The 22637-nt window shown below is 68.9% G+C and overlaps 8 protein-coding genes across 8 annotated transcripts; 3 read left to right on the top strand and 5 right to left on the bottom strand.

Moving 5' to 3' along the window:
• Positions 1 to 175: 175 nt before the first annotated feature.
• RHOBADRAFT_44909 (uncharacterized protein) lies at positions 176 to 711 on the bottom strand (the record flags this gene model as incomplete). The annotated part of the gene is made up of 3 exons (XM_018414505.1): positions 176 to 255; positions 312 to 405; positions 469 to 711. 3 exons carry the CDS (start codon positions 709 to 711, stop codon positions 176 to 178), a joined length of 417 nt encoding a protein of 138 aa, XP_018270468.1.
• An 824-nt stretch (positions 712 to 1535) lies between these two features.
• RHOBADRAFT_44908 (uncharacterized protein) lies at positions 1536 to 1870 on the bottom strand (the record flags this gene model as incomplete). The annotated part of the gene is made up of 2 exons (XM_018414504.1): positions 1536 to 1547; positions 1589 to 1870. 2 exons carry the CDS (start codon positions 1868 to 1870, stop codon positions 1536 to 1538), a joined length of 294 nt encoding a protein of 97 aa, XP_018270467.1.
• A 343-nt stretch (positions 1871 to 2213) lies between these two features.
• RHOBADRAFT_54246 (glycosyltransferase family 31 protein) lies at positions 2214 to 8878 on the bottom strand (the record flags this gene model as incomplete). Its single annotated transcript, XM_018417217.1, has 26 exons — positions 2214 to 2317; positions 2381 to 2444; positions 2514 to 2627; positions 2695 to 2908; positions 2982 to 3048; positions 3128 to 3338; positions 3411 to 3507; positions 3595 to 3627; positions 3726 to 4683; positions 4757 to 4803; positions 5474 to 5618; positions 5696 to 5902; positions 5965 to 6094; positions 6167 to 6402; positions 6473 to 6612; positions 6703 to 7018; positions 7080 to 7221; positions 7306 to 7502; positions 7564 to 7670; positions 7740 to 7830; positions 7892 to 7966; positions 8041 to 8086; positions 8149 to 8233; positions 8300 to 8384; positions 8454 to 8655; positions 8738 to 8878. 26 exons carry the CDS (start codon positions 8876 to 8878, stop codon positions 2214 to 2216), a joined length of 4254 nt encoding a protein of 1417 aa, XP_018270466.1.
• A 203-nt stretch (positions 8879 to 9081) lies between these two features.
• Positions 9082 to 10622, top strand: RHOBADRAFT_54245 (uncharacterized protein). The gene is made up of 4 exons (XM_018417216.1): positions 9082 to 9275; positions 9354 to 9847; positions 9922 to 10292; positions 10363 to 10622. Exons 1-4 carry the CDS (start codon positions 9209 to 9211, stop codon positions 10538 to 10540), a joined length of 1110 nt encoding a protein of 369 aa, XP_018270465.1. The 5' UTR covers positions 9082 to 9208; the 3' UTR covers positions 10541 to 10622.
• A 647-nt stretch (positions 10623 to 11269) lies between these two features.
• On the bottom strand, positions 11270 to 14411 carry RHOBADRAFT_37429 (uncharacterized protein; the record flags this gene model as incomplete). Its single annotated transcript, XM_018413432.1, has 6 exons — positions 13976 to 14411; positions 13830 to 13897; positions 13324 to 13736; positions 12606 to 13238; positions 11400 to 12101; positions 11270 to 11300 (listed from the first exon to the last, which is right to left on the bottom strand). Coding segments are annotated over exons 1-6 (2052 nt in total), but the record flags the coding sequence as incomplete, so codon positions are not given.
• A 1418-nt stretch (positions 14412 to 15829) lies between these two features.
• Positions 15830 to 17308, top strand: RHOBADRAFT_54243 (uncharacterized protein; the record flags this gene model as incomplete). Its single annotated transcript, XM_018417215.1, has 8 exons — positions 15830 to 15873; positions 15952 to 15979; positions 16049 to 16188; positions 16259 to 16352; positions 16426 to 16479; positions 16602 to 16804; positions 16933 to 17007; positions 17140 to 17308. 8 exons carry the CDS (start codon positions 15830 to 15832, stop codon positions 17306 to 17308), a joined length of 807 nt encoding a protein of 268 aa, XP_018270463.1.
• Positions 17309 to 17636: 328 nt separating this feature from the next.
• On the top strand, positions 17637 to 19606 carry RHOBADRAFT_54242 (uncharacterized protein). The gene is made up of 4 exons (XM_018417214.1): positions 17637 to 18008; positions 18089 to 18126; positions 18209 to 18908; positions 19044 to 19606. The coding sequence occupies exons 1-4, from the start codon at positions 17738 to 17740 to the stop codon at positions 19547 to 19549; spliced, it is 1515 nt and encodes a 504-aa protein (XP_018270462.1). The 5' UTR covers positions 17637 to 17737; the 3' UTR covers positions 19550 to 19606.
• Positions 19607 to 19628: 22 nt separating this feature from the next.
• Positions 19629 to 22115, bottom strand: RHOBADRAFT_37426 (uncharacterized protein; the record flags this gene model as incomplete). The annotated part of the gene is made up of 3 exons (XM_018413431.1): positions 19629 to 21398; positions 21483 to 21618; positions 21685 to 22115. 3 exons carry the CDS (start codon positions 22113 to 22115, stop codon positions 19671 to 19673), a joined length of 2295 nt encoding a protein of 764 aa, XP_018270461.1. The 3' UTR covers positions 19629 to 19670.
• Between the last annotated feature and the right edge of the window lie 522 nt (positions 22116 to 22637).

Below are 22637 nucleotides of genomic sequence, written 5' to 3'. Positions count from 1 at the left end.
AACGTCGTGCAGGTCCGTCTGTAGCCAGTCTCTAGCTCTCGATGCAACAGCAGCTCACGAGTCTCTCGCAACGTCGTGCAGCCGCCTCGCCAATACTCGGGCCTTCGCAGCCTCCCCTCGGACGGCGAGAAGAGGTCCGACCGCCCTCGCGCGCCGCAACCTTGACGTCGCGGAGCTAGTACGGCCTGAGGCGCTGTAGCTTGTACTGCTCAGGATGCCTGGCAAGGTGCGGGAGCGAACGCTCGGCCTGCGTGTCTGCGACGGGCTCGAGTGTCAGCGTCGGTGTCTTTGCTGGTGTCGAGGGAAGCGACCGCAGTAGCGGGACACGCTCTCGAGATCCTTCTCGTACGCTGCGTCGAGCTCGGGGACGATGCGCCTCCACGCGCTCGTACCGAGAGCGGGCGGCTGCGGGCGGGACGCGAGGTCAGCGCGAGGGTTTTGAAAGCGCGAACGACGACAAGAGCTCACCTTGAGCGGGATCTCCTTTCGGCTCGACTCGAGCTCGTTGGCGTACTGGCGAAGCTGGTGTACTGCGGCGGGGACGCCGTCCGGGAGGGGCAGCGGCTGACGACCGAGCAGCTCCATAATCTGACGCCGCCATTTCTCAAAGTTGGCAAGCGCCTCCGTGTTGTGGAGCCCGTGCCTGAGCCCCCAGGCGCTGCGGACCTCGGCGAGAGCGAGCAGGACAGGATCGGGGACAGGGGCGGGCATTTGGCGAGACGGCGAGAGGGAGCCGGAAGAGCGTGGGGAGAGAATGGGCCAGGCGTCGTCAACGACAAGGCTGCTCCGAGGCAGCTCCTCCGTCCGCTGACGAGTACGAGCGTGCCCGGACCGGCGGCGAGCAGACGAGCCGAGAACGACAGGAGGCGGCAGCAAGGGTGCGTACTGGAGGAGGCGGCCCGAGCGAGCGCACGTTCCCCTCTCTCGCGAGCCGCCCGAGCCGCTTGCCGACAGCACAGCAGCGCAGCGTCGAGGTCGCTTGATACAAAGACTCGGCTCCCATAGGTGCGACAGGGCGGCGCCAGAGCGGCCTTCGCGAACGACGAGCGACGAGACGAGGCGACTTGAGAAGGTCGAGACTCTCGTGCAGCTCTCGCTTTCCCGGAGCTCACAGCGCAGTCGGACGCGAGAGAAGGAAGGCTAGATTTCAGAGACGAGAGTAAGGAAGAGGAGAACGCGGTAAGACGGGCTAGAAAGGGCGCATGCGCTCGAGCTTGTAGTGAGGGTGGCCAAGCAGCGACCTCGCAAGCGAGCGCTGGTCTTGAGCGGGCGTCGCGGGCGAACGACGACGCTCACGCCGCTCGCGCCGCTCCTCGGCGTCCTGAGGAACAGGACCGGGTTAGTCAGGCCCGGGGCGAGAGAGAAAGGAGAAGGGACGCACCGGAGAAGCAGACCTGCTGCGCGCTCTGCCCACCTGTCGGCTCCGGGGCCGCCGGTCCTCTTTCTTATTGAAGAGACGGTTCAGAGTGGGAAGGACTCTGGCGGCACGGGGCGTGCCGAGTTGAGCGAGCTGTGGGCACAGTGCGAGAGAAAGGTTAGGTCTGCTGCTGTTGGAGCGAGGAGAAGAGGATGTCGCCGCTCGACGTACCGTCTGGCCCTTGCGAGAGTCAAAGCCCTCGGGATCATCGCCCTGCTCGATTGCGAGGCTGTACTCGGCGAGTTCGTCGGCGATGGCCTGCACGTCGGCGGGCGACCAGCTGGACCCCTTCTTGCTCATGAACGCCTTGACGCGGCCGAGCCACTTGCCGAGTTCCTTCCGCTCCCCACCGGTGTTCTCCCAGGCGGTCTCAAGCCCCTCGAGCGCGAGCTGGAGCTGGGACGGAACGTGCCCGGGCGTCGAGTTGGTCACTGTCTCGACGACGGGTGGCATGTCGGCGAGGGCGGAGGGCGAAGAGAGCAGACGAGCGGCCGAGACTGAGCTAGGGAGCCGATAGCCGGCAGGAGGCGAGCTCGCGGACATTGCGAACGGACAGGAGGCTGAGGACGGACGCGGCCTGAGCGGCGAGCGTCGCCGGCGAGCAAAGCGATCCAGAAGTTTCAGGCTTTCGCTCGACGTCGAGCTCGACGGATAACTGGTGCGCATTGCGAGGTGACGTACACCCGAGAGAACGAAGGGAGAAAAAGGTGACGAGGGAAGAACGCGGGCGAGAGACGAAAGGGGGTGCGTGCGCGGAAAGAACGGTCTACTGCGACGCGCCTCTACCTCGGTCCATCTAGCTGAGCGCGCCCGGGTCCTGCCGGTGCGCGGTGGTGGCGCTCGCCTGCGAGTCGCCGCCGTCCCAGAAGAGCTTTATGCGCACGCGCTGATTGTCGGACACTGTGGGCGAGGGCGAGTCAGTGAGGGACGGCGGACAGACTCGAGGAGGGGGAGAGGACGTACAGTGCTCGTCCCACGAGTCGGCCTGCACGTAGGTGAAGAGGGCCGAGTTGGGCGAGACGACGTCCTGCGGGCGAAACAGGGCTCGAGTGAGCTGACGTCCTCGGCCGTCGAGGGAAGGGAGGCAGGGACGCACCGTCGAGTCGATGTAGAACGTCTGTTTCGCCGGCCGACCTTTCTCGTCGTGGCGCTCGCTGATGTGCGGGCGGTCCTCGAACGAAAGCGGGTAGTCCTCGTACCACGTGTGCTCCTGCGCGCGCGCGCTCGGCGAGTCAGTCTCGGTCCTCGCAGCGCGAGTAAGGGAACGAGGGACGCACCATGTAGGCCATGTCCTCGGGCTTGAGCGCCTGCTCAAAGTACGTGACCGAGTACCCGAGCGTGACGAGCCACTTGCCGTCGCCAAACACGTGGCGCTGAAACATGTTGTCGCCGCCGAGAAAGTCGGCCGCGGCGCGCACTCGACTGATCTGGGCCATGTCGGCGAGGAGCGAGCCGTAGGCAAAGAGGTGGACCCAGCCGCCGCCCATAAAGCTGCGCGAGAGGAGAGCATGGGTGAGTGCCGCTCCCTCTCGCTTCGAGACCGTGCGAGAGAGTGAGGACGTACTGGTGGAGCGAGAGCATCGGGATGCCGCCCTGCATGACGCCGGTCGAGTCGCCGGGGATGTCGAACTCTGTATGCGGCGGGCGAGGCGAGTCAATTCGGGGCTCGTGCTGCCTCGAGGGCGGAAGAGCAGGAACGCGAGGACGCACGGTGCAGGCCCCTCTCCTCGGTCGTCACCGTCTGCTTGGTCCTGCCCGACGCCGTCGCCGCACACCGAGTGAGCATCTCGTCGCCGCCAAACAGGTCCCGGTACCGCTCGAAGCACTCGGCCCAGGACGCGTACATGGCGCTCATCATGGCGCGCGAGACGAGCATGCCGGCGCCGCCGAACGCCATGCGGCCGAACTGCGAGAGCTGCTTCTGCGAGAGGGGGGACAGAGGCGAGCGTCAGGGACCGCGAGCGTGAGAAGGGGAGAAAGCGACCGGGCTCACCTCGGCTTCAGTCGTGGCACCGATAAAGTACTGCTCGTGCGGGTCGTACTTGGAGAGCATGCGACGAGTAGCACGAGGGTCGACCCAGAACGTGTCGCTGTGGGAGAAAGTGTCAGTCCATGGTCCGTGCGGCGTCGGGCTCGTCGGTCGAGAGGGGAGGGGCGAGGGAAAGAGTAGGACGCACTCGTCGTTGAACACGAACCAGTCGATCGGTTGTCTGCAGAGAGACAAGGAGCGTCAGTAAGGACGAGTCTCGGATGACGAGCGCGGATCGAGCCGACTCGAGGAAAGGGAGGGAGCGACGAGGGGACGCACCCGATGTCGGCGGCATAGTCCTTCATCTCCTGGATCATCGACATGACGCGAACCTCGTACCGCTCGTGCTTGCCCTTGCGGACGCCGCACGGGAGGCCCCTCGCGCGCAGGACGCCCTTGAGGTCCTCGACGTCGCGCTCGTCCTCCTCCTCGCTCAGCAGGACGAGGCACGCCGGCGCGCCCTCCTGGGCCGGGTACCGCGGGACCATCCACCGCGTCCACAGCTGGCTCATCATCTTGGCCCGCTGCGTCGTCGTCACGATGCCGTACATGAGGCGGTCGCCCGCGGGCAGGAACTCCTCGACGCCGCCCTGGCCCGGCTCGAGCGCGATCTTGCGCGGGAAGACGTCGATCGCGTGCACCGGGATCGGGTCCTCGTCGACGACGGGCTGCGCCGGCTGGACGAACACGCCGTCGCCCGACGCGTCCTCGGTGCCGACCGCGAGCCGCAGCGCCGCCGCCTTGCGCCGCTCGCTGCCCTCACTGCGCGGCGGGAGGAGGGCCGCGCTGCTCCACGGGACCGGGTCCTCGGGGTAGCGCTCGCGGACGAACGGGCGCTCGGTCGGGCGCAGGATGGCCGCGCGGTGGTCGACCTGGTCGAGCTCGCGGTACAGGCGCGGCGCGAGGCCCTTGCGGGTGAAGGGGCGGGCGTCGATGTCGTCGGTCGAGAGGAGGGGGAAGACGGAGATGGGCGACACGAGCGACAAGACGCCCCACATGGTGAAGAGGGCGAGGGCGGCGAGGGCGAGGGAGCGGCCGCGCAGGGCCGACAGGAACGACGCTGCGAACGAGGTCGGGCCGAGCGAGTCGTACCCTTGCGGGTGCGGCGACCGCCACGGTAGAGGGGACGAGGTACGGGTGAAGAGGCGCATCGCGTGCAAGCGGACGGCGAGGACGGCGAGGTCGAGGGCGACGTCGACAAGGGTTGGGCTGGATAAGGATAAGGTCGAGAGGGGCACTGCTGCTGGTTCTCGCGCGGTCAGCTGGGCTGCAGAGGGCGAGGGAGGGGGGAGAAGGAGGAAGAGACGGACCTTTGATGTCGAACTGCGAGGAGCGAGCGGGCGGCGTCGGCGAAGGGCTGGGCAGACAGGTGCGAGCGCAGGGGCGCCCCGGGCGAGCTCTGGCGGACTAGAGTGGCGCTCCCGTAGTCGTCTGTGCGGCGCAAGGTGGTGGTGGGAGAGGAAACGTCGAGCAGTCTCGTGGGTCGTCCTCGTTACGATCACCTTCTCGACCCCGGATATCACCTTGTCCGCACCTTCTTCTTCGGGAAGGGACGCAGTTGTGCCCGCTCTCGCCGCCGCCGCTTTCAATGTTCCCTGGTCGCGCGTGCGCCGCGCTCGAGGCTTGCGGTCGAGCCGCGTCAAAGTACAGCTCGCTCGCCGACTCTCTCATCGCAGCCAAGTCAAGTCGCCTGCCGGCCTTGTCTCCGCTCGGCGACGCTGGTGCGTCCGAGAGAAGGGGCCCGTCCTCGCGCGTCACCACCGCCAACGACGAGAAGAACGCCTCCCAAAACAGCGGCCGACGATCAGCGGCTCGAGCGCCGTTGAAGGGGTCCAGGTGCGACGACGGCGACGCGCTCTCTTCCTCTCGAGCATGCGCAGCAAGCGAGAGAGCGAGACGAGCGGGACGAGCGAGCTGCTGCACCACGAGCAGGTTCGTGCGCGGCAGATGATTCGCTCGTTGCATCCGCCGACAACGCCGTCTCGAGCTACCGCAACCGAGTCCACCTCCCGCCGCACACGACGCACGCCGTCGCCTTCTCGAGCATCCTGCGCACGGGCCCGTCCGGCGGGAGCGCGCCGAGCGCCGCAGGCAGGAGCGCCTTGCGCTCGCACGACGAGCACGTGCGCACCTGGACGCTCGCGATGAGGCCGAGCGACAGCGAGCAGCGCTCTGTTGCGGCGGACAGAGAGACGGGTCAGGCGAGGTGCGCGAGGGAAAAGGGAGGAAGAGAGGAAGCGAGGACGCACCCCATCGATGGCCGTTCTCGCACGACGCGTACCGCACGTTGGCGAGCGGGACGTGCGCCTTGCACGCCGGGCACGCGACGTCGCGCGCCTCGTACGCCCGGGCGAGCGCCTCGGCGGGCAGGAGCGCCGCCTCGGGGTCGGTCGTCGACGGCGGGACGAGCGACGCCGACGCGAGGAGGAGGCGCGCGTGGTACGGGCGCTCGAGGTCTGCGGACGCGGCGTCTCAGTGAGTGGGACATACGAGACGAGGCGAGGAAAATCGGACGCACCAGAAAGAGGCATGGCGCCGAGCGCGGCCGTCAAGCGGCCGAGCGTCTCCTTGATGAGCTGCCTCGCGAGCCCAAGCTGCACGAGGACGAGGGCGTGCTCGCTCTCGGGCGACAAGGACGAGCGACGACCCTGCAGAGGCACGCGTCAGGCGTGTGCCCAGAAAGACCAAGAAGAGGGCGAGAGGTAAAGACGAGGACGCACGAGGATCCCCCTCGCGAGCGCCTCCTGCACCCTGACGCGCCCGACACCCGCATCCGCATGTACCATCGCCTCGAGGCGCTCCTCGAGCGTCGCGTCGCTCGGGACGGGCGCCGCCGGCGGGACCGGCAAAGGCTGCAGCCGCTCGAGGAGCTGGTCGACGAACGCTGGGTCGGCGACGTGCGCCGAGAGGGCATGAAGGAGCGGGCCAAGGGTCGCGAGTGGTGCGTGGGTGCGGACTGCAAGGGAGAGAGCATCAGAACGCGAGGTATAGAGGCGAAGAGGAACGAGAGAGCGGCGAGGACGCACTGTTGATCGGCCCTGCGAGAGCCCGGTCGACGGCGCTCAGGACGCTCTCGGCGCTCTCGGGCCCCGACAGGTTGGCGAGCATGAGGTGCGTGCGCGTGTCGGCCGGCGTGCGGTACGAGAAGACATCTGGGCGAGCCGACCTGCGCGCGACGTCGCCTCGTCAGTCGTCGCCTCACCTCACCTCTCGGACGATGGGAGAAAAGGGGAAGGGAGAGGGGAAGGGGACGCACTCGAAGATCCACGCGACGTCCATGCCGTCCCTCCCGCTGTCGAGCGCGACGCACCCGAGCACCTTTGCGCCCTCGCGGCGCGTGACGGGGCCGTCGCCCTCGGCCTTGAAGCGGTCCTTGTGCTGGCGCGCGGCCGTGAGCGACTGGACGAAGCAGGTGTGGGCCGCCGACGTGTACGAGGCGGACAGGTCGTGGTCGAGGAGGAGAGGAGGGGCGGTGGAAGACGATGAGGAGGAGGAGGCGAGGTGGAAGAGGTGGAACGAGCCGGACGAGAGCGAGACGAGGAGCGCGTCGCGGGAGGGAAGGTGTTGTATGCCTGAGGAGACGCACAACGTCAGTCGGTGTCGACGATGAGAGAGGAGAAGAAACAGACGCACCGCTGCAAGGAGCCCAGCTCGTCGCGCCGCTCCACTCGTCGCCGCCGACCGTCTCGAGCTCGACCTCGCCCTCGCGCACGACCTGCGCGTCGGCGATCTGCGCGAGGTGCATCGTCCCAAGCTTCGAGTACGCGAGCTGGACCTGGGCGCGAGGAGGCTCGTCAGGGTCACGGCGCTGGAGAGAGAGAGAGAGAGAGAGGGAGAGAGAGGGAGGGCGAGAGCGCACCTTGTCCCCCACCGGCACCCACTCGAGCTGCGTCGCCGCCCGCCCGTCGGCCCCATCGACACGCACCGCGCTCCCGACATCACACGAGCCCTCGCCGCGTTCGGCGAGGACGAGCGCCTGCGAGACCGGGACGGCAAAGACGCGGCCGTCGGCGTCGGCGAGCGCGAGGTGCGCGGTCGCGGTCGCGGTGCCGTCATCTGCGAGGAGGGGCGCGAGTCAGTCGAGGTCGGACTGAGGGGGAGAAAGGTGGCGGCGCACCAGAAGTCGAGGTCGTCCACTCGGACCAGCGCAAGACGCCGACGATGTTCGTCTCGTCCTGCGGCTTGAAGCGCGCGACTTGAACCGGCTTGCGCTCATTGCCGAGCCTGCGTGTGTGAACGAGTCACTCAGTACATCGAAGAGGACGGAGAAGGAGCGCGAGGGCGACGACGCACCGCCAGAGCGTGACCTCGCCCGACCGGTGCCCGAGCGCGAGGAGCGACAGGTCGAGTGCGGTGCCCGGCACGGCGGACGACCAGGCGAGAGCTGCAGCACGCAGAGTCAGGGCGTGCGGTGGGAGAAGGAGGGACACAGCGGGAGAGCGCACCGGAAGACTGGCACTGGAGGAGCTCGGCGACGAGCTCGCGGCGGATCTTGCGCGTGGCCGAGGGCTTGCCGCCATCTGCGGAGGACGAGCGTGCGTCAGTACCTGCATCTCAAGGAGGTAGGCGTAAAGGCGTGATGGCAAGGGCGCACGGTCGGTGACGAGGTCCCGGATGAGGAGCGCCGTCAAGTCGGCCGTCTGCGGCGCGTGCGCTTGTCAGTACGGTCCTGCGGCAAGAGGTCGGGGACGAGTCGGTGCACCTCGAACCACTCGCCCTTGGCGCCGTTCTTGGGCGGCTCGAACAGGAGGACCTCGGCGTTGCTCGTCAGGGTCGCGAGGATGCAGCTGCGGGCGCCGGCGGTCGAGGTCAGGCGAGGGCGCGAGGAAAGGGGAAGGCGAGCTGGGACGCACCCGCCGAGGGACGACATGCCGGATGGAGACCAGGTGGCGCTGCGCCACGACGGCTCGACGCCCGACGGGAGCGACAGGTCGTACTCTGCGCGGCAAGGTCATCCGTCAGCTCTCAGCGCGCCCGAGTCCAAGAGAGAGAGAGAGCGAGACGCACCGTCTGCCCAGTCTGCCCACTTGACGATGTTGCGGCGGTCGATCGGGATGGTCGAGCGCAACAGCGGCACGTCGTTCTCGCGACCTTTGCCCTTTGCGCCGCTCGCGAGGGCGTCGGCGCCGCCCCTCGTGCCGGCGTGCGACGCGATGGCGCCAGTCGCAGACACGTCTTTGGCGGCGTCGGTGTAGCCGAGTGCGGGTGTCTGTGTTGGGCGACAAGGGGGAGGTGAGCGGGCCGGAGGTGGGGGTTGTAGGAAGGAGGAGGACGAGGAGGAGGGAGCGCACAAAGAGGTGGATCTCGCCTCGTGCGACTGCTGCGAGCTGGCCATCTGCCGAGCGGACGAGCGCACTCGGGCTCGGGCTCAAGGGCGAGTAGGGGACGTTGCTGCTGCCGAGGACGACGGGCTCGTTGGAGGGGGGCGGCATGGACGCAGAGGGGGGCTGCGGCGGCCGGGGCCGGCTTGCGTCGGGCTCGGTCGTGGTGACTGAGCTGAGCACTGTCGAGCGAGAGATCGATCGAGTGCTGTGGGTCCGGGACGACGAGTGCTGCTGACCTCTGGCCGGCCGCCGCGTCTTCTCCTCTCCACCACCTCGTGCTGCCTCTTGCGCCACTCCGACACCCTCAGCTACACTCGAGCACAGCAGTCACCGAGCTCGAATCGACCCACGACCCCGACTCGCCTCTCCCCTCTTCCTCATCAGCTCCCGCCGTTCCTCTCGACTTCACACCCGACACACCCCGTCCTCGAGCACCAGATGGCTCCGACCAAGATCGCAGTCGTCGGCTTCGGCATGAGTGCCACCGTCTTCCACATCCCTTTCAGTGCGCCCGCCCACTTCTCCCTCCTCCACCTCGGACCCCGCCTCGACCGGCCAATTGACCCCTCCTCGTCGCACGCAGTCCTCTCGCTCCCGGACAAGTTTGAGCTCAAGGTCGTCGTCGAGCGCTCGGCGACCCCGGACAAGAGCAAGGCGCGCGACAAGTACCCGCACTTCGGCCTCACGGTGGTGAACACGCTCGCCGAGGCCCTCGAGCAGGACATTGACGCCGTGTGGGTCCTCGCGCCCAACGCCGAGCACTTTGCGTACTGCAAGCAGGCCCTCGAGGCGGGCAAGCACGTCGTCGTCGAGAAGCCCGTCACGCCGACCTCGCACGAGGCGTTCGAGCTCGCCGACCTCGCACGGGCCAAGGGCCGCGTCCTCGCCGTGTACCAGAACCGTCGGTGGGACGCCGACTTTCTCACGCTCAAGCAGCTCGTCGACAAGGGCGAGTTTGGCGAGTTGAGCGAGTTCGAGAGCTCGTTCGACAGGTACAAGAACGTGCTCAACGCCAAGCAGTGGAAGGAGGCCGACATTCCTGGAGCCGGCGCGGCGTACGACCTCGGCTCTCACGTCGTGCGTCCTCCCTTCCTCTCCCCCCTCCCCCTCGTCGACGAGCGCTGACTCGCTCCCTCCCCCAACTCACGCAGATCGACCAGATCGTCGACCTGTTCGGCGCGCCGCAGCGCATCACGGGCCTCGTGCGCAACTCGCGCCAGATCGGCGTCCCGACCGTCCCCGACTCGTTCCACATCCAGCTCCACTACGACCCTGTGCCGTCCAAGCCCGGCCGCGCCCTCCCGCTCCTCGCGACCGCGCGCGGCTCGATCCTCTCGCTCGAGTCGCCCCAGCCTCGGTTCCGCGTCCGGGGTACCGGGGCGTCGTTCGTCAAGACGGGCGTCGACGCCCAGGAGGCGCAGCTCGTCGCTGGTGGGCCGGACGCGATCGGCCAGGAGGGCTTTGCCGTCGAGCCGAGCGAGCAGAGCGGGATCCTCTACCGTGCCGGCGTCGAGCCCGAAACGTGCGTCCTCTGTCCTCTCTCAAAGCGTGCTGGACGAGAAGCAGGACCTGACAGTGTGCCCCTCCCGCAGGATCACGTCGGTCCCTGGCTCGTACGCCTCGTGGTTCAGCAACGTCGGCGACGCCCTCCTCGCCAACGACCCGTCGCAGCTCATCGTCAAGCCCGAGCAGGCCGCACTCGTCATCAAGGTCATCGAGGTCGCGACCCAGAGCTCGCGTGAGGGTCGCACGCTCGACTTCTCGGCCTGAGCTTCCCTCTTTCCCTCTCTCTCTCACTCTCTCTCTCTAGACGCCGCCGAGGCCCGAAAACGCAATGCAGCACGATGTAGTGAACGCTGTGGGCTCGGTGTATCGTTGCGAGAGGTCACAGAGAGATGCGGACAAAAGGGGAGGACGCGACGAGAACGAGGGAAGCGAAAACGGTGACTGGCAAAACCCGACGACGACGACGACGACGACGACGACGACGACGACCACGACTACATCCCTCGCCTCCCTCTCTCCCTCACTCGATCGATTCGAGGTCCTCGATCGAGTGCTCGAGCCGGATGTCCTGCACGACCGGGCTCGCCGGCGGCGGGCCCATGGCCTCCTCGGCGTCGTCGATGGCGAGCGCGGGCACGCCCGGGTCGGCATCGCCAAAGTCGCCCCGCCTGTCGGCCCACGAGTCGCCGTCGACGTCGACGTCGTCAAAGTCGGCGAGGTCCTTGGGGCTGCCCGGCTCGGCGGCGCTCCCCGGCGGGCTCGGGAACGCTCCGGGCACGTGCTGCTCGCCGCTGCCGCCGCCGCCGCCGAGCATGCTGCTGCTGAGCGGCGAGGGCCCGACGGGGAGGAGGTCGTCCGTGCCGGCGTCGCTCGCGGCCGCCGAGGCCTGCTGCGACGCGACGGCCGACTCGACGAGCTCGCGCGACTTGGCGCCGCCGATCGGGCGCGCCGTGCGGCGGCGGTAGAAGAGGAGGTACGCCGCCGACGACTTGATGCGGTCGGGCTGGATCTCGGACACGCGTGACTGCGACATAGAGAGGGAGTGGAGGAGAAAGTCAGGACCTGCGAAGAGCTCGCACGCGAGAAAGAGAGAGAGAGAGAGAAGAGAGAGCTGGGGACGCACGTCGTCAAAGTCGTACCAGCGGCCGTTCTCGTGGTTCTTGGCGAACGCCGTGTAGTGCCCGCCGCCGAGGCCGCCAAAGTGGTTCGAGACGGCGTACAGGTCGTACGTGAGCGAGTCGGGCGCCGTGACGGACGGCGCGGCGTCGCCCATCTCGTCGGCGAGGCGGTGCTCGACCTTGTCGCCCTCGACCCACTCGGTCAAGTCGAGGCCGTCGATCGGGAAGTCGACGAGGTCGTCGATCTTGTCGCGCGAGTACCGGCTCGACGAAAAGCGCTTGAGGGCAAAGACGAGCACGTCGGGGACCTTCCACAGCTCGACCTTCTTGGTCGCCTGCTTGTGCTCCTTGCAGGCGCCGCAGTACCACATGTCGTCCTCGCCGAGGCGCTCCTCCTTGGTGAACTCGCCGAGGCAGTCGGCGAGCGTGATGACCTTCTTGGCACCGCCGCGGCCCTGCGCCCGACGCTCGGCGAGCTCCGGCTGGACGACCTCTTGCGTCGCGCTCCACTGGCTCGCGTCGCCGCCGAAGAAGCGCTCGTACGCGTCCTCGTCCCAGTGCGCGACGAGGACGTGGCCCATGCCGACGAGCGGGCGCGCCTCGGCGACAGCTGCGGGCGCCTCGACCTGGTGCGCCGGTGCTGCGGCTGCGGCCGGCGCAGGAGCGGCGGGCGAGGTCGACGTGGACGCGTCGGCGTCGTCGTCGGCCGGCTCGGCGCGACTCGCCGTCGGCGAGAACATGTCGATGTCCTCCTCGGGTTGCTGCTGCTGCTGCTGCTGCTGCGCGAGCGAGCGCCGTGCCGCCGCCTCGACCTTCGCGACACGCACGTCGAGCGGCTCGGTCGGCCCGAGGGGTGACTCGAACGGGATGCGGCCCTCGTGCGCCATGCGCATCGTCACCTCGATGCGGAACGGCGGCGCGCGGCGGCGGGTCGGCGTCGGCCCGGGTGCAGTCGACGGCGACGGGGAGGGCGAGGGAACAGAGGTTGGCGCGCTGACGAACGAGTCGGACATGTCGGTCGCCGGGGTGGTCGGGCGGTACGAGGTCGAGGACGTGCCCGGCGCGAACAGCGACGAGGACGAGCTCGACAGGTCGTCGTGCGGTTGCTCGATCGACGACGGCGCCAGGCTCGTCGACGTCGAGGCCGACGTGTCGGCGGGACCGGCGGCGGGCGCAAACGAACTTTCGACGTCCATGGCGCCCGCCTGCTCCTGCTCGCCGGCCGACTCGCCCGCCTCGAGCTCGGCGAGGTACTCCTCGACGCGCTGCACAAGCTCGTCGCCACGCTTGGTGACGCGGCTGTACTGGCGCGCGACGGCGCGGTGGATGGCGGCGCTGCTCGTCGCCTCGTCGGCCGAGAGCGACAGGATGAACGGCGAGCCAAAGTCGTCGCCCGACGAGCGGATGCCGTACTTGGACGTGGACGACGCGGAGCCGTCCTTCACGTTGAGGAGCGGGAGGAAGACGGGTGCGGCCGGGTCGTAGGCGGGCGGCGCGGCGCGGTGCAAGCGGTTGCGGGGCTGGGCGTACGGCGCGGCGACCTCGTACACGATGATGCGGTCGTTGTTCGTGTTGACGTCGATGATGTTCTCGTCGTCGGTCCAGTCCTTGTAGAACTTGCACTTCCACTCCTCGGACAGGACGAGGCACTTGGGGTCGACGTCGATGACCTGGCCGATGACCTGCTTGAGCGTCTTGATCGTGCCCGACTTGGGGACCTCGACGTCGACGCACAGGACGCCGCGTGCCGGGTCGAGCGGGATGACAAAGACGCGGCCGGTCCACTTCTTGGTGACGGGCAAGTTGGTCGTCACGTACATGAACGGGTCAAACTTGATCGAGACCTGCAGCGTGTGGGTCGGGGCGTGTCAGGGCGTGTGCGCTCGCGAGAGAGGGAGAGATAGAGAAGAGAGAGAGAGTGCGGCGCACCTTGTCGCAGTCGGGGCAGACGACGGTCGAGCGGTACTGGCCCTGGAACAGGTCGACGATGACCGAGTCGTTCCTGCTGCGGTACTGCTCCCAGCACGTCTTGGCGAGCTCGACGAGCTCCTTGTCGCCGCCGCCCTCCCAGTCGGGCGCCTCGGTCGCGGGCTTGACCTTGATCCGGTTCAGGTCCTCGTGCGTGCCGTCGAGCAGGAACGCGAGCAGCTCCTGCGAGTCCTGCTGGCCGTAGCCGCTGAACTGGGGCGCGAACCGCGCGAGCGCCTGCTTGAACTCGCGCGGCGCAACCGACGAGCCCGAGCCGTGCCACAGGCGCTCGATCAACTGGCCGAACGCCTCGGCGACCTGGCCGCGCATGCCGAGCGGGTTGTCGCGGTTGAGCTCGTTGTGGTAGACGCCGGCTGTGCGTGGGAGAGACGGCGGGTCAGTCGCGAGTGCGGGCGAGGGACATGGCGGAGCGAGAGGAAAAGAGAGAGAGGGCGCCCGGGACGCACAGAGGAAGTACTCCTGCAGCTCCTTGGTGTTGCTCATGCACTGGATCGCCGAGTTCATGAAGCACGTGCTGCGAGGGGTGCGAGTCGAGCGTCAGTGCCGTCCCGAGAACGACGCTCGAGATGGTGCGGAAGCAGGCGCGACTCACTTGCCGAGGTTCTGCAGCCCGACGAGCCCTCGCTGGCCCTTGGCCGGCGCCGTCTTGCTCCGCGTGAGCGCGCCGTGCAGCGCGTTCATGATGCCGCCGCCGTGGTGCTTCGACGCCGATGCGGGCGCAGGCGGGCCGGGCGGCGCAGGCGGCGCGCTGGGCGTCTTGCCCTTGTGCAGGCTGCTCGACCACCCGTGCGCAAACATGCCGCCACCTTTCTTCTCGGCCGAGCCGTTCGACGCCGCCGCACCCGATGAGGCCGCCGCCGCTGCCGCCGCCGCACCGGGGAGGACGAGCTGGCTGCTGCCACCCTCGGGCGCCTCGGGCGCTCGCGCGTCGTCGTCCTCGGCCTGGCGCAGGTGCGCGAGAACAGCCTCGGCGTCGACGGCCCACTCGCGCTGCTCGCTCTGGACCTCGAGCGCGAGGCGCGTCTCGTCGTCGGCGAGCATGGCGTCCGTCAGGGTCGCGTCGAGGCCCGTGTCCTCGGGCGCGAGGAGCTCTACGCCCGACTCGGCGAGCTTGTCGGCAAAGATGAAGGCCGGGCCGGACGAGGTCGAGGTCGAGTCGGACGCGGGCGGGAGGCGCCACAGGCGACAGGGGCGCGAAGGATCGAGCGAGAAGGCCTCGAGGGCGGCGGCGAGGAGGGCCGAGAAGGGCGAGGACGACACGAGTTGGACCGAGGGCGGGTGCTCGAGGGTCGGGACCGAGACGGCGCCCGAGTCGGATGACGACGAGGGGAGGAGGAGGAAAAAGGTGAAGGCGGGCGGGTACATCTCGATCATCTCGGACCCGGGACCGGCCGACGCGACGACCTCGCGCTCAAACTCGGGGCCGGCGCACCCGTACCACTCCTCGAGGTAGCGCCACGCCGGGACGGGGAGGACCTCGACGTCGACGCCGATGAGGAGCGGCTTGCGCAGGCTGACGCCGTCGTCGGCGACGAGGTCCGAGTTGTCGATGGGCCCGACCTGGTCGGGCGTGAGCGTGTCGTCGTCGTCCTTGGTCGCGGCGACGCCCGAGCACGCCGTCTGCCAGCGGCGGTACCACGCGCGCGACACGAGGTACCACTGGTCGCCGGCCTCGAGGGCCGAGTCCTTGACGCCCTCGACCATCTGAAGCTGGTTGCGCGGGTCGATGCCGTTGTAGCTCGAGCGCGACGTGGCGGCGGCCTGGTGCCAGGACGGCGGGAGGTGCTCGTCGTCCTCACCCTGCGCGTCGGCGTCGGCGCCGTCGTCGTCGTCGCTCGGGGCCGCGTCGCCGTACGCGGGCGGGAGCTCGCTGTCGGCGGGCGGACGAGGCGGCGGTGCCGTCAGGGTCGAGTCGGCGTCGTGGTCGAGGTCGAGGTCGTCGCCGGTCGGGGTCGGGGTCGAGGCGATGTGGAGGCGGGAAGCGCCGATGGAGCCCTCGTGGTCGGAGCTCATAAGGTCCTCGGAGTTTGCGCGCTTTATGGCTGAGGGCGTGGGTGCGGGCGACGACAGGGGCCGCTTGAGCGACGACACGGGCGAGCGGGGGCGAGACGACGACGAGGAGCGAGGGTGGTCTGGCGGCGACATGTGGTGGGTGCAGCACACTCTGCTGAGCTGGATGGTGTGCGCAGGCTCAAGCCTCGGTGGGCGAGCCGAGGTGTGACGAGCAGAGAGAGCGAGGACGAGGAGGAGATGAAAGAAGCCGCATCACCCTCTGTTCGACCGCTCTACACCGCTCTGGCTAGAGTCTGAGCAGCTCAGTGCCCCAGTCGACTGCACCTGCCGCCCTCGGACACCCCGTCGAGCCACCAGAGCCGGCCGTCGCCCCTGTCCTCCTCGTCACCGCCTCCTCGAACCTCTCCGCACTAGGCTGCGCTCGTCGTCGGCCATGGACGGGCTTGACATCCCGCCAGTCACAAAGGCCTACCTCGTGTCCGTCCACTCTCGCCTGCCACTCGCCCAGCGACCCCGAGCTGACTTGATCTCCTCCTCCTCTTCCGGTGCCGACAGCGGGGCAGTGGGGACCAGCGTCGCCGTCGTGAGTCCACGCGTGCCTCTTTGTCCGCCTACCAAGCGAAAGCTGACCTCTGCACCCATGCCCGAACAGCAATGCGGCTTCGTGACGCCGCTCCAGCTCTACTTCACCTGGCGCACCGCCGTCGACCACGGCCAGCTGTGGCGCTTCGTCACCTGCTTCCTCTACTGGGGCCCGCTCGGCCTCGACTTCTTCTTCCACCTCTTCTTCTTGTGCGTCCCGCATTTCCCTCCTGTCGAGGGGTTCGGGCGGGCGCGCGGCGACTAACCCCTCCTCCCGCAGCATGCGCTACTCCAAGATGCTCGAAGAGTCGGCCTTTCACGGCCGCAGGGCCGACTACGTGTGGCTCCTCGTCGTCAGCTGCACGCTCCTCCTCGTCCGTCCCGCCTTACTCCTTCGTCTTTACCCCGGTCACGCCGGCTGACCCGTTCCGTCTCTCTCGCGCGCAGATCCTCAGCCCGCTGTCCACCTCGCCGTTCCTCTCCTCGCCCCTCTCCTTCACCGTGCGTCTTCGCTTTCCTCCCTCGAATCGACACATCGACGAGAACTGACTGGTCCTGTCCACGCCCTTCCCTCCTCCCTCCCTTGTCCCCCTCTCGCCCTCACCCCCCTCCCCCTCCCGCAGCTCGTCTACCTCTGGTCGCGCCTCAACCCGCTCGTGCGTCTCTCGCTCTTCGGCGTCATCACCATCACGGCGCCGTACCTCCCCTACGCCCTGTGCCTCTTTGCCTGGGCCCTCTCGGGCGGCGGCGGACCGGGCTCGGGGCGCGGATGGGGACTGGGCGTCATCGTCAGCGACTTGCTCGGGATCGCGGCGGGCCATTGGTGGTGCGCCCTCTGTCTCTCTCTCTCTGTCGAGGCTGCGGCCGTGCGAGCTCCTCGTCGGCTCGTCGCCGGCGAGCGGCTGCTTGTCGTGGTGCCTCTTCTCGAGAGCTGACGGATTCGTACGCTCGCAGGTACTTCTGGACCGAGATCTGGAAGAGGGAGAGGGCGTCGGGCGGGCGCAACTGGCTCGAGACGCCGCGCATCCTGTGCGTCCGCCTCCTTCCTCTCCCCCTCTCTGTCTCCCTCTCTCTGTCTCGCCGCACACTCCCTGACCCGCTCGCGTCCCGCTCTCAATCTCGCCTCTCCCCTCGCACCCACACCCACGCTCACGCTCGCAGCGTCAAACTCCTCGACCCGCCCGCACGCCTTGAGGAGCTCGAGGCGGCCGACCGCGCGCGCGCGGACCTCGTGCGGCAGTACGAGGCGGACCGGGCGGCTGGGGCGCTCACGGGCGCGAGGGTGGCGGCGGCTGGGCACGGGCAGGGGCAGGGGCGTGGTGGTGGGTGAGCGCGAGGACGTGCAACGACAAGGATCGCTTTGAGTGACGTGGCGGGGCTCTCGAGAGCGGTCCGCTCGAGTGAGGGTGCGGCGGTTCCTCCAAGAGTCCGCTTTGCCCGAGGCTCGTTCGCTGGCTTCATCGTGGGACGGCGAGCTGCGTTAGCGCTGGGAGCATGCCCTGGTTCCTCTCGAGGTGCCTGGCCAATCGTGTCGATTCATCTCTTCTCCGGTTCGAGGTTCCCCACCTCGTCTCGCCGCGCTTGTCCACCCTCGCTTTGCCCTGCTTCACACAACGTGCACACGGCTTGCGCGCGACCGACTGCTCTGCGCCCACCCTGCGCTCTCGAGCGCAGGTCCTCTCGCCGCTCTCGCGCACCTCTCGCTCCCGCCCTCCGAGTCGCGCTCCCCGCCGCGCGCGAGCGTCGCCCGCCCGCACGAATGCCAGACGCCGCCGCTGGCGACCCGTACTGGGTCCCGCTCGGCGTCAAGCGCTCGGGAATGATCGCAGTCGCCTCGGCGGCGACCGTCTCGCTCGTGTTCATCTCGGCGCTCCTCACGTACGTCGCGACGCTCCTGTGGCGACATCGGCGTGCGGCGAGGAGCGCGCACGGGCATGGGCACGGGCACGGGCGCGTCGAGCGCGAGTCGAGGGCCATGCGGTTCTTGGCGTCGTCGCACGGCGTCGCGTTCGCGAGCTTGTTGACGGGCGGTGCGTCCCTCGCTCTCCTTCTCCCCTCTCCCGCCGTGCCCTTCCATTCGACCGTGAAGCTGACGACAAGCTGTGCGCAGACCTACTTCAAGCCCTCGGCTTCAGCCTCACGTACCATGTCCGTCCGTCCCTGCGCGTCGTCGAGTCGAGCCGGCATCAGATTCCTCGGCGCGAGCTGACCTCTCTCCCGTGTCCTACAGTGGCTCGCACTCGGCGCCGTACCAGCACCCGCACACCCGACCGCCCTGTGCACGGCGCAGGCCGTCCTTATCCAGGTCGGCGACATCGGCAGCGCCTTCTCGGCCCTCATCATCGCCGCCAACCTGTTCGCCATCATCGTCCTCAAGCGCACGGCATCGTTCGCGGTCCTCCTGTCGGCCATCGCGTTCGCGTGGATCGGCTCGGGCGTCCTCGCAGGCGCCGGGCCCGCCGCCTTTCCTCCTCGCCCGGGTCGCCTCCCGTTCTACGGGCCCGCCGGCGGGTGGTGCTGGATCGGCGCCGGGAACCAGACCGAGCGTCTCACGCTCCACTACCTGTTCGTCTTCATCGTCGCCCTGTCGACCTTCATCCTGTACTCGGCGATCGCGCTCCGCATCTGGTGGCGGCGGCGGCAGCTCGGCGGCGACGCGACCTTTAGCGGCGGCACGACCAACGTCGCCAAGATCATGCTCATCTACCCTGCCGTGTACGTCGCGACCATCCTGCCCATCTCGGTCTACCGGTGCGCCGCCATGGCCGGTCACACGTGGCCGATCGAGTACGCGCTCGCCGGCGGCGCCATCTTTACCCTGTCGGGCGCCGCCAACTGTACGGTGTATGCCGTGACGAGGCACATCGTGTCGTTTGACGGCATCGGCGAGGCCTTGAGGCGAGGGAGCGGCAGTGGGTCGTTCGGGCGCTGTGCGTCTCGCTCTCCTCCTTTCTCTCGTCAATTCGGGCCGACAAACTGACCTCTCGCTCTTTGTCCCCTCCTCCTTCACGCCATCGACCTCCGCTCTATCGCTACGGTCGCTCTCCCGCCTCGCCTCCTCTCAGCTTTCGACGTCCGCCGCCTCTCCGTGTTCACGACGCACCGACCCTCTCTCGACCCCTCCCAGCACTCGACCGAGCCGCCCCGCCCCTCGTTCATCTCGCGACTGCGCGCGCTCTTTCACGAGGCCGATGAGCCGTCCTCGTCCGCCGAGTCGAGCCCGACGCTCGCAGGCGCCGTGCGCATCAAGGTCGAGACGGACGTCGCGGACCCGCACGGCGGCGGCCAGTCGGCCTCGTCGCGCCTCGGCGAGTACACGACGGTCCAGTGGGGCGTCCCGGGCGGCACGGCGGCGTCGCGCGGCCGAGAGAGGAGGCCGAGCGTCGCGGTGAGCCCGCTCGAGGGCCGGCCGTTCTCGCAGCTCGACCCGGTCGCGCGCAGGAGGGAGTGCGAGCGAGAGAAGGACGGCGAGCTCGCGCACGAGGTCAAGGACACGGGCGAGATCGAGCAGGTCGAGGAGGAGCAGGAGGCAGAGCGCGAGCAGGGTGTGCGGCGGCGAGAACCGGCTTAGTTGTACCCTCGAGTAGACGACGAGTATTCGCAAAGACATGTCATGGTTCCCCTCTCGCACAGCCTCGAGATAGAGCGAGGCCGAGATGCACTGCCACGTCTCTGTTTTGCAGTCGAGCCGTCTAAACCCACCGCTTGGCGTCCTCCTTCTTCGGCTCGGGGAACTCGTCCTTGCGCGCCCCTCCGCCGACCGCCTCGCCCTCCTTCTTGGTGTTGGCCTCGGCCGTCGTGGCACCCGCAGCAGCGACCTGCGCCGCGGCCGGGTCGAGGAGGTGCTTGATCGCCTTGTCGTCGAGGACGGCCTGGGCGGGAATGGCGAGCGGGAGCTCGTCGATCTTGGGCGTCGGGGCCGTGGCGACGATGCGGGGCGGGGGTGCGGGTGCGTCGGTAGACGAGGACGAGGACGAGGGGGAAAGAGAGGGAGAGGTACCGGCGCCGGCGGGCGCGGGCGTCGCGGTCGGCGTAACGGGCGCAGCGGCCGACGCGTCCGGGAGCGACTCGGCGACCGGCCCAGGGATGGCGACGGCCTGCTCGGGCGCCGCGGCGGCGGCCGGCGCAGGAGCGGCGACGGGTGCCTCGGCCGTCTCGCCCGCGACGGGCACCTTTTCGACGCCGGCGAGCTCCTTGAGGAGCGACTCGAGCTCGCTCTTGGCCTCCGACAGGCCCTTGTGGAACTCGTCCTCGCTCGCCGGCTTCTTGCCCTCGCCGAGGCCGTCGGCCTTGTCGCTGACGGCGGCGGCGGGTGCCGGAACGGCCTTCTTGACGCGCGCGGTGCCGACGACGTCCTTCCACGCCTTGCCCTCGGCCTTGAGCAGCTCGGCGAGCTCGTCCTTGATGCGGCGCGGGAGGCCGACGCCGCCGTAGACGAACCCGGTGTAGAGCTGGACGAGGCTCGCGCCGGCCTTGGCAAAGTCGAGCGCGTCCTGGCCGGTCGAGATGCCGCCGCACCCGACGAGCGGGATCTTGCCATCCGTCTGCTCGTACAGGGCCGACAGGGCGCGGAGCGCGAGCTGCTTGACCGGCGGGCCCGAGAGGCCGCCCGTCTCGGCGAGCGTCGGCGACGAGCCGGCCGACTTGGGGCGCGAGATGGTCGTGTTGGACACGATGACGCCGTCGATGCCCGAGTGGGTCGCGGCGTACGCGATGTCGGACACCTGCTCGTCGTCAAGGTCGGGCGCGACCTTGACGAGGACGGGCGGCTTGACGTGGCCCGGGAGGCCGTCGCGCGCCTTGACGACGCCCTCGAGGAGCTCGCTCAGCATGCCCTTGCGCTGCAGGTTGCGCAAGCCGGGCGTGTTGGGCGACGACACGTTGACGACGAGGACGTCGGCGTACGGGCCGAGCGACTCGACGCCGCGCACAAAGTCGGCGATCGAGTCCGGGTCGCTCGTCTTGTTCTTGCCGAGGTTGATGCCGAGCACCTTGCCCGGCGTGAGACTGCGCGGCATGTCGACGGCGTCGGCCGGGGCGGCGCCGGCGCCGTCCTGCGACGCGAGGTACGCGCGCACCGGGTCAAAGTGGTCCATGGCGGCCTGCGTCTCGGGCGTGGGCGGAAACAGCGACGGCGGGAGGAGGCTCGCGTAGCGGTTGACGAAGCCGATGATGCGCTGGCGGAGGCGGGCGAGGGCAGCGTCGTGGCCCTCCGAGTTGAACCCATAGCGGTTGATGACCGACTCGGTCTCGGGGACGCGGAACACGCGCGGCTTGGGGTTGCCCGGCTGCGGCTCGGGCGTGATGCTGCCGACCTCGACGTAGCCGAACCCGAGGTTGAACAGGCCGTCGATGGCCTCTGCGTGCTTGTCGAAGCCGGCCGAGATGCCCAACGGGTTGTCGAACTTCTTGCCCCACACCTGCCGCGCACGAACGATGGCGGGTCAGTCAGCGTCTCGTCCCGTCTGACTCACATGTTGAGAAGGAGAGAAAGGGGGGCGCACCTCGAGAGAAAGGCGCTCGTCGTCGGTGCCGCAGTCGACCGGGCCCATGTTTTGCGACAGGAGCTTGACGGCGATCTCGTGCGCGAGCTCGGGGTCGTCCTTGGTGAGCGCCATGAAGGCCGGCTGCACGAACCATCTGTCGCACGAGGAGGCTCGTCAGTACTTGTCGCACCGAGAGAGAGAGGAGAGAGCGGGAACGCACCGGTGGACGCCCGCGCGCGAGTCGTACGCATAGACGAGGAAGGCGCCGGTGCCAAAGAACAGTGCCGACGACAGGAGGAGCGACCGCAGGCGCCTGCCGAACCCTGGGCCGCTGGGCCGGCTCGGGAGAGACGGCACGGCAGGTGGTGCAGGCGGCTTGGGCGGCGAGGGCGGCGGCGGCGGCGGCGGTGCGGGCTTGGCCGCCGGTGCGGCGAGGTCGGGTACAGGTCGAGTCGGGTCTGGTGCAGCCGGGTACGGGCCTGGGGCGGTACTCGGGGGCGGGAGAGTGGTCGTCTCGGGCGGGGGGAGGGGAGGAGCGGCGACGACGACGGGCTCGGGGCGGGGCAGCGGCGGGAGGGGCTGGGTCGACTGGTGCCGCAGGTGGAGCAGGGCACGCGGCGGAAGCGCTCGCCGGGCGCCGAGTCGCAGCATGGTGATGCGGAGCGAGGCAATGGTGCGGGCTCGAGGGGAGGTCGACCCGTCGCCGCCGTCTGTTCGCCTCGCGCGCGCCAACCTGCTCTTGCTCCTCACTTCGACGGGCGGCTTTGCGGCGCCCTCTCTGGTCAGACAGAGGGTCCCTTCCTGAACCGCACCAAGATCACCACGGCCCGTCTGCCGCCTCACTTGCCCGGCCAGCGTCCCACAGCTGCGCCGAGCGGTTGGCGAGCAGGTGCCGACATTCTTTCAGCCCGCGGGCGACTTGAGCAATGGAGCGAGGGCAGGACACGCCGTTCTGCAATGCATCGTCCCGGTTCTCTCTATTGAGACCGCGTCTGTCGGCCCTCGAGAGCGTCGTCCTCGGAAAGCTGACCGCGTCTTGCACCCCCCCTCCTCGCGCGAGCTCCCTCTCTTGGTCGAAGGTCTCGCTCTCGCTCTACTCGAACGCAGGCAGCGAGAGAACATCGCGAGAGTCTAGCGCTACAGGAAAGGCAGGGCGGAAAGCTGGCTACAGGA

This window comes from Rhodotorula graminis (genome assembly GCF_001329695.1).
Source record: "Rhodotorula graminis WP1 unplaced genomic scaffold RHOBAscaffold_8, whole genome shotgun sequence".
In the NCBI taxonomy this organism is placed as follows: domain Eukaryota; kingdom Fungi; phylum Basidiomycota; class Microbotryomycetes; order Sporidiobolales; family Sporidiobolaceae; genus Rhodotorula; species Rhodotorula graminis.
Note: the sequence above shows the minus strand (reverse complement) of the source record. Positions and strands in the feature narration are given on the sequence as shown.

What these genes read in the sequence shown, in the direction of transcription:
- RHOBADRAFT_54245 (XM_018417216.1), top strand. Translation starts at nt 9,209, where the DNA reads ATGGCTCCGACCAAGATCGCAGTCGTCGGCTTCGGCATGAGTGCCACC. An exon ending in CGTCTTCCACATCCCTTTCA is followed by an intron (nt 9,276 to 9,353) that starts GTGCGCCCGCCC and finishes CGTCGCACGCAG; the next exon opens with TCCTCTCGCTCCCGGACAAG. An exon ending in ACGACCTCGGCTCTCACGTC is followed by an intron (nt 9,848 to 9,921) that starts GTGCGTCCTCCC and finishes CAACTCACGCAG; the next exon opens with ATCGACCAGATCGTCGACCT.
- RHOBADRAFT_54242 (XM_018417214.1), top strand. Translation starts at nt 17,738, where the DNA reads ATGCCAGACGCCGCCGCTGGCGACCCGTACTGGGTCCCGCTCGGCGTC. An exon ending in CGCGAGCTTGTTGACGGGCG is followed by an intron (nt 18,009 to 18,088) that starts GTGCGTCCCTCG and finishes AGCTGTGCGCAG; the next exon opens with ACCTACTTCAAGCCCTCGGC. An exon ending in CAGTGGGTCGTTCGGGCGCT is followed by an intron (nt 18,909 to 19,043) that starts GTGCGTCTCGCT and finishes GCCTCCTCTCAG; the next exon opens with CTTTCGACGTCCGCCGCCTC.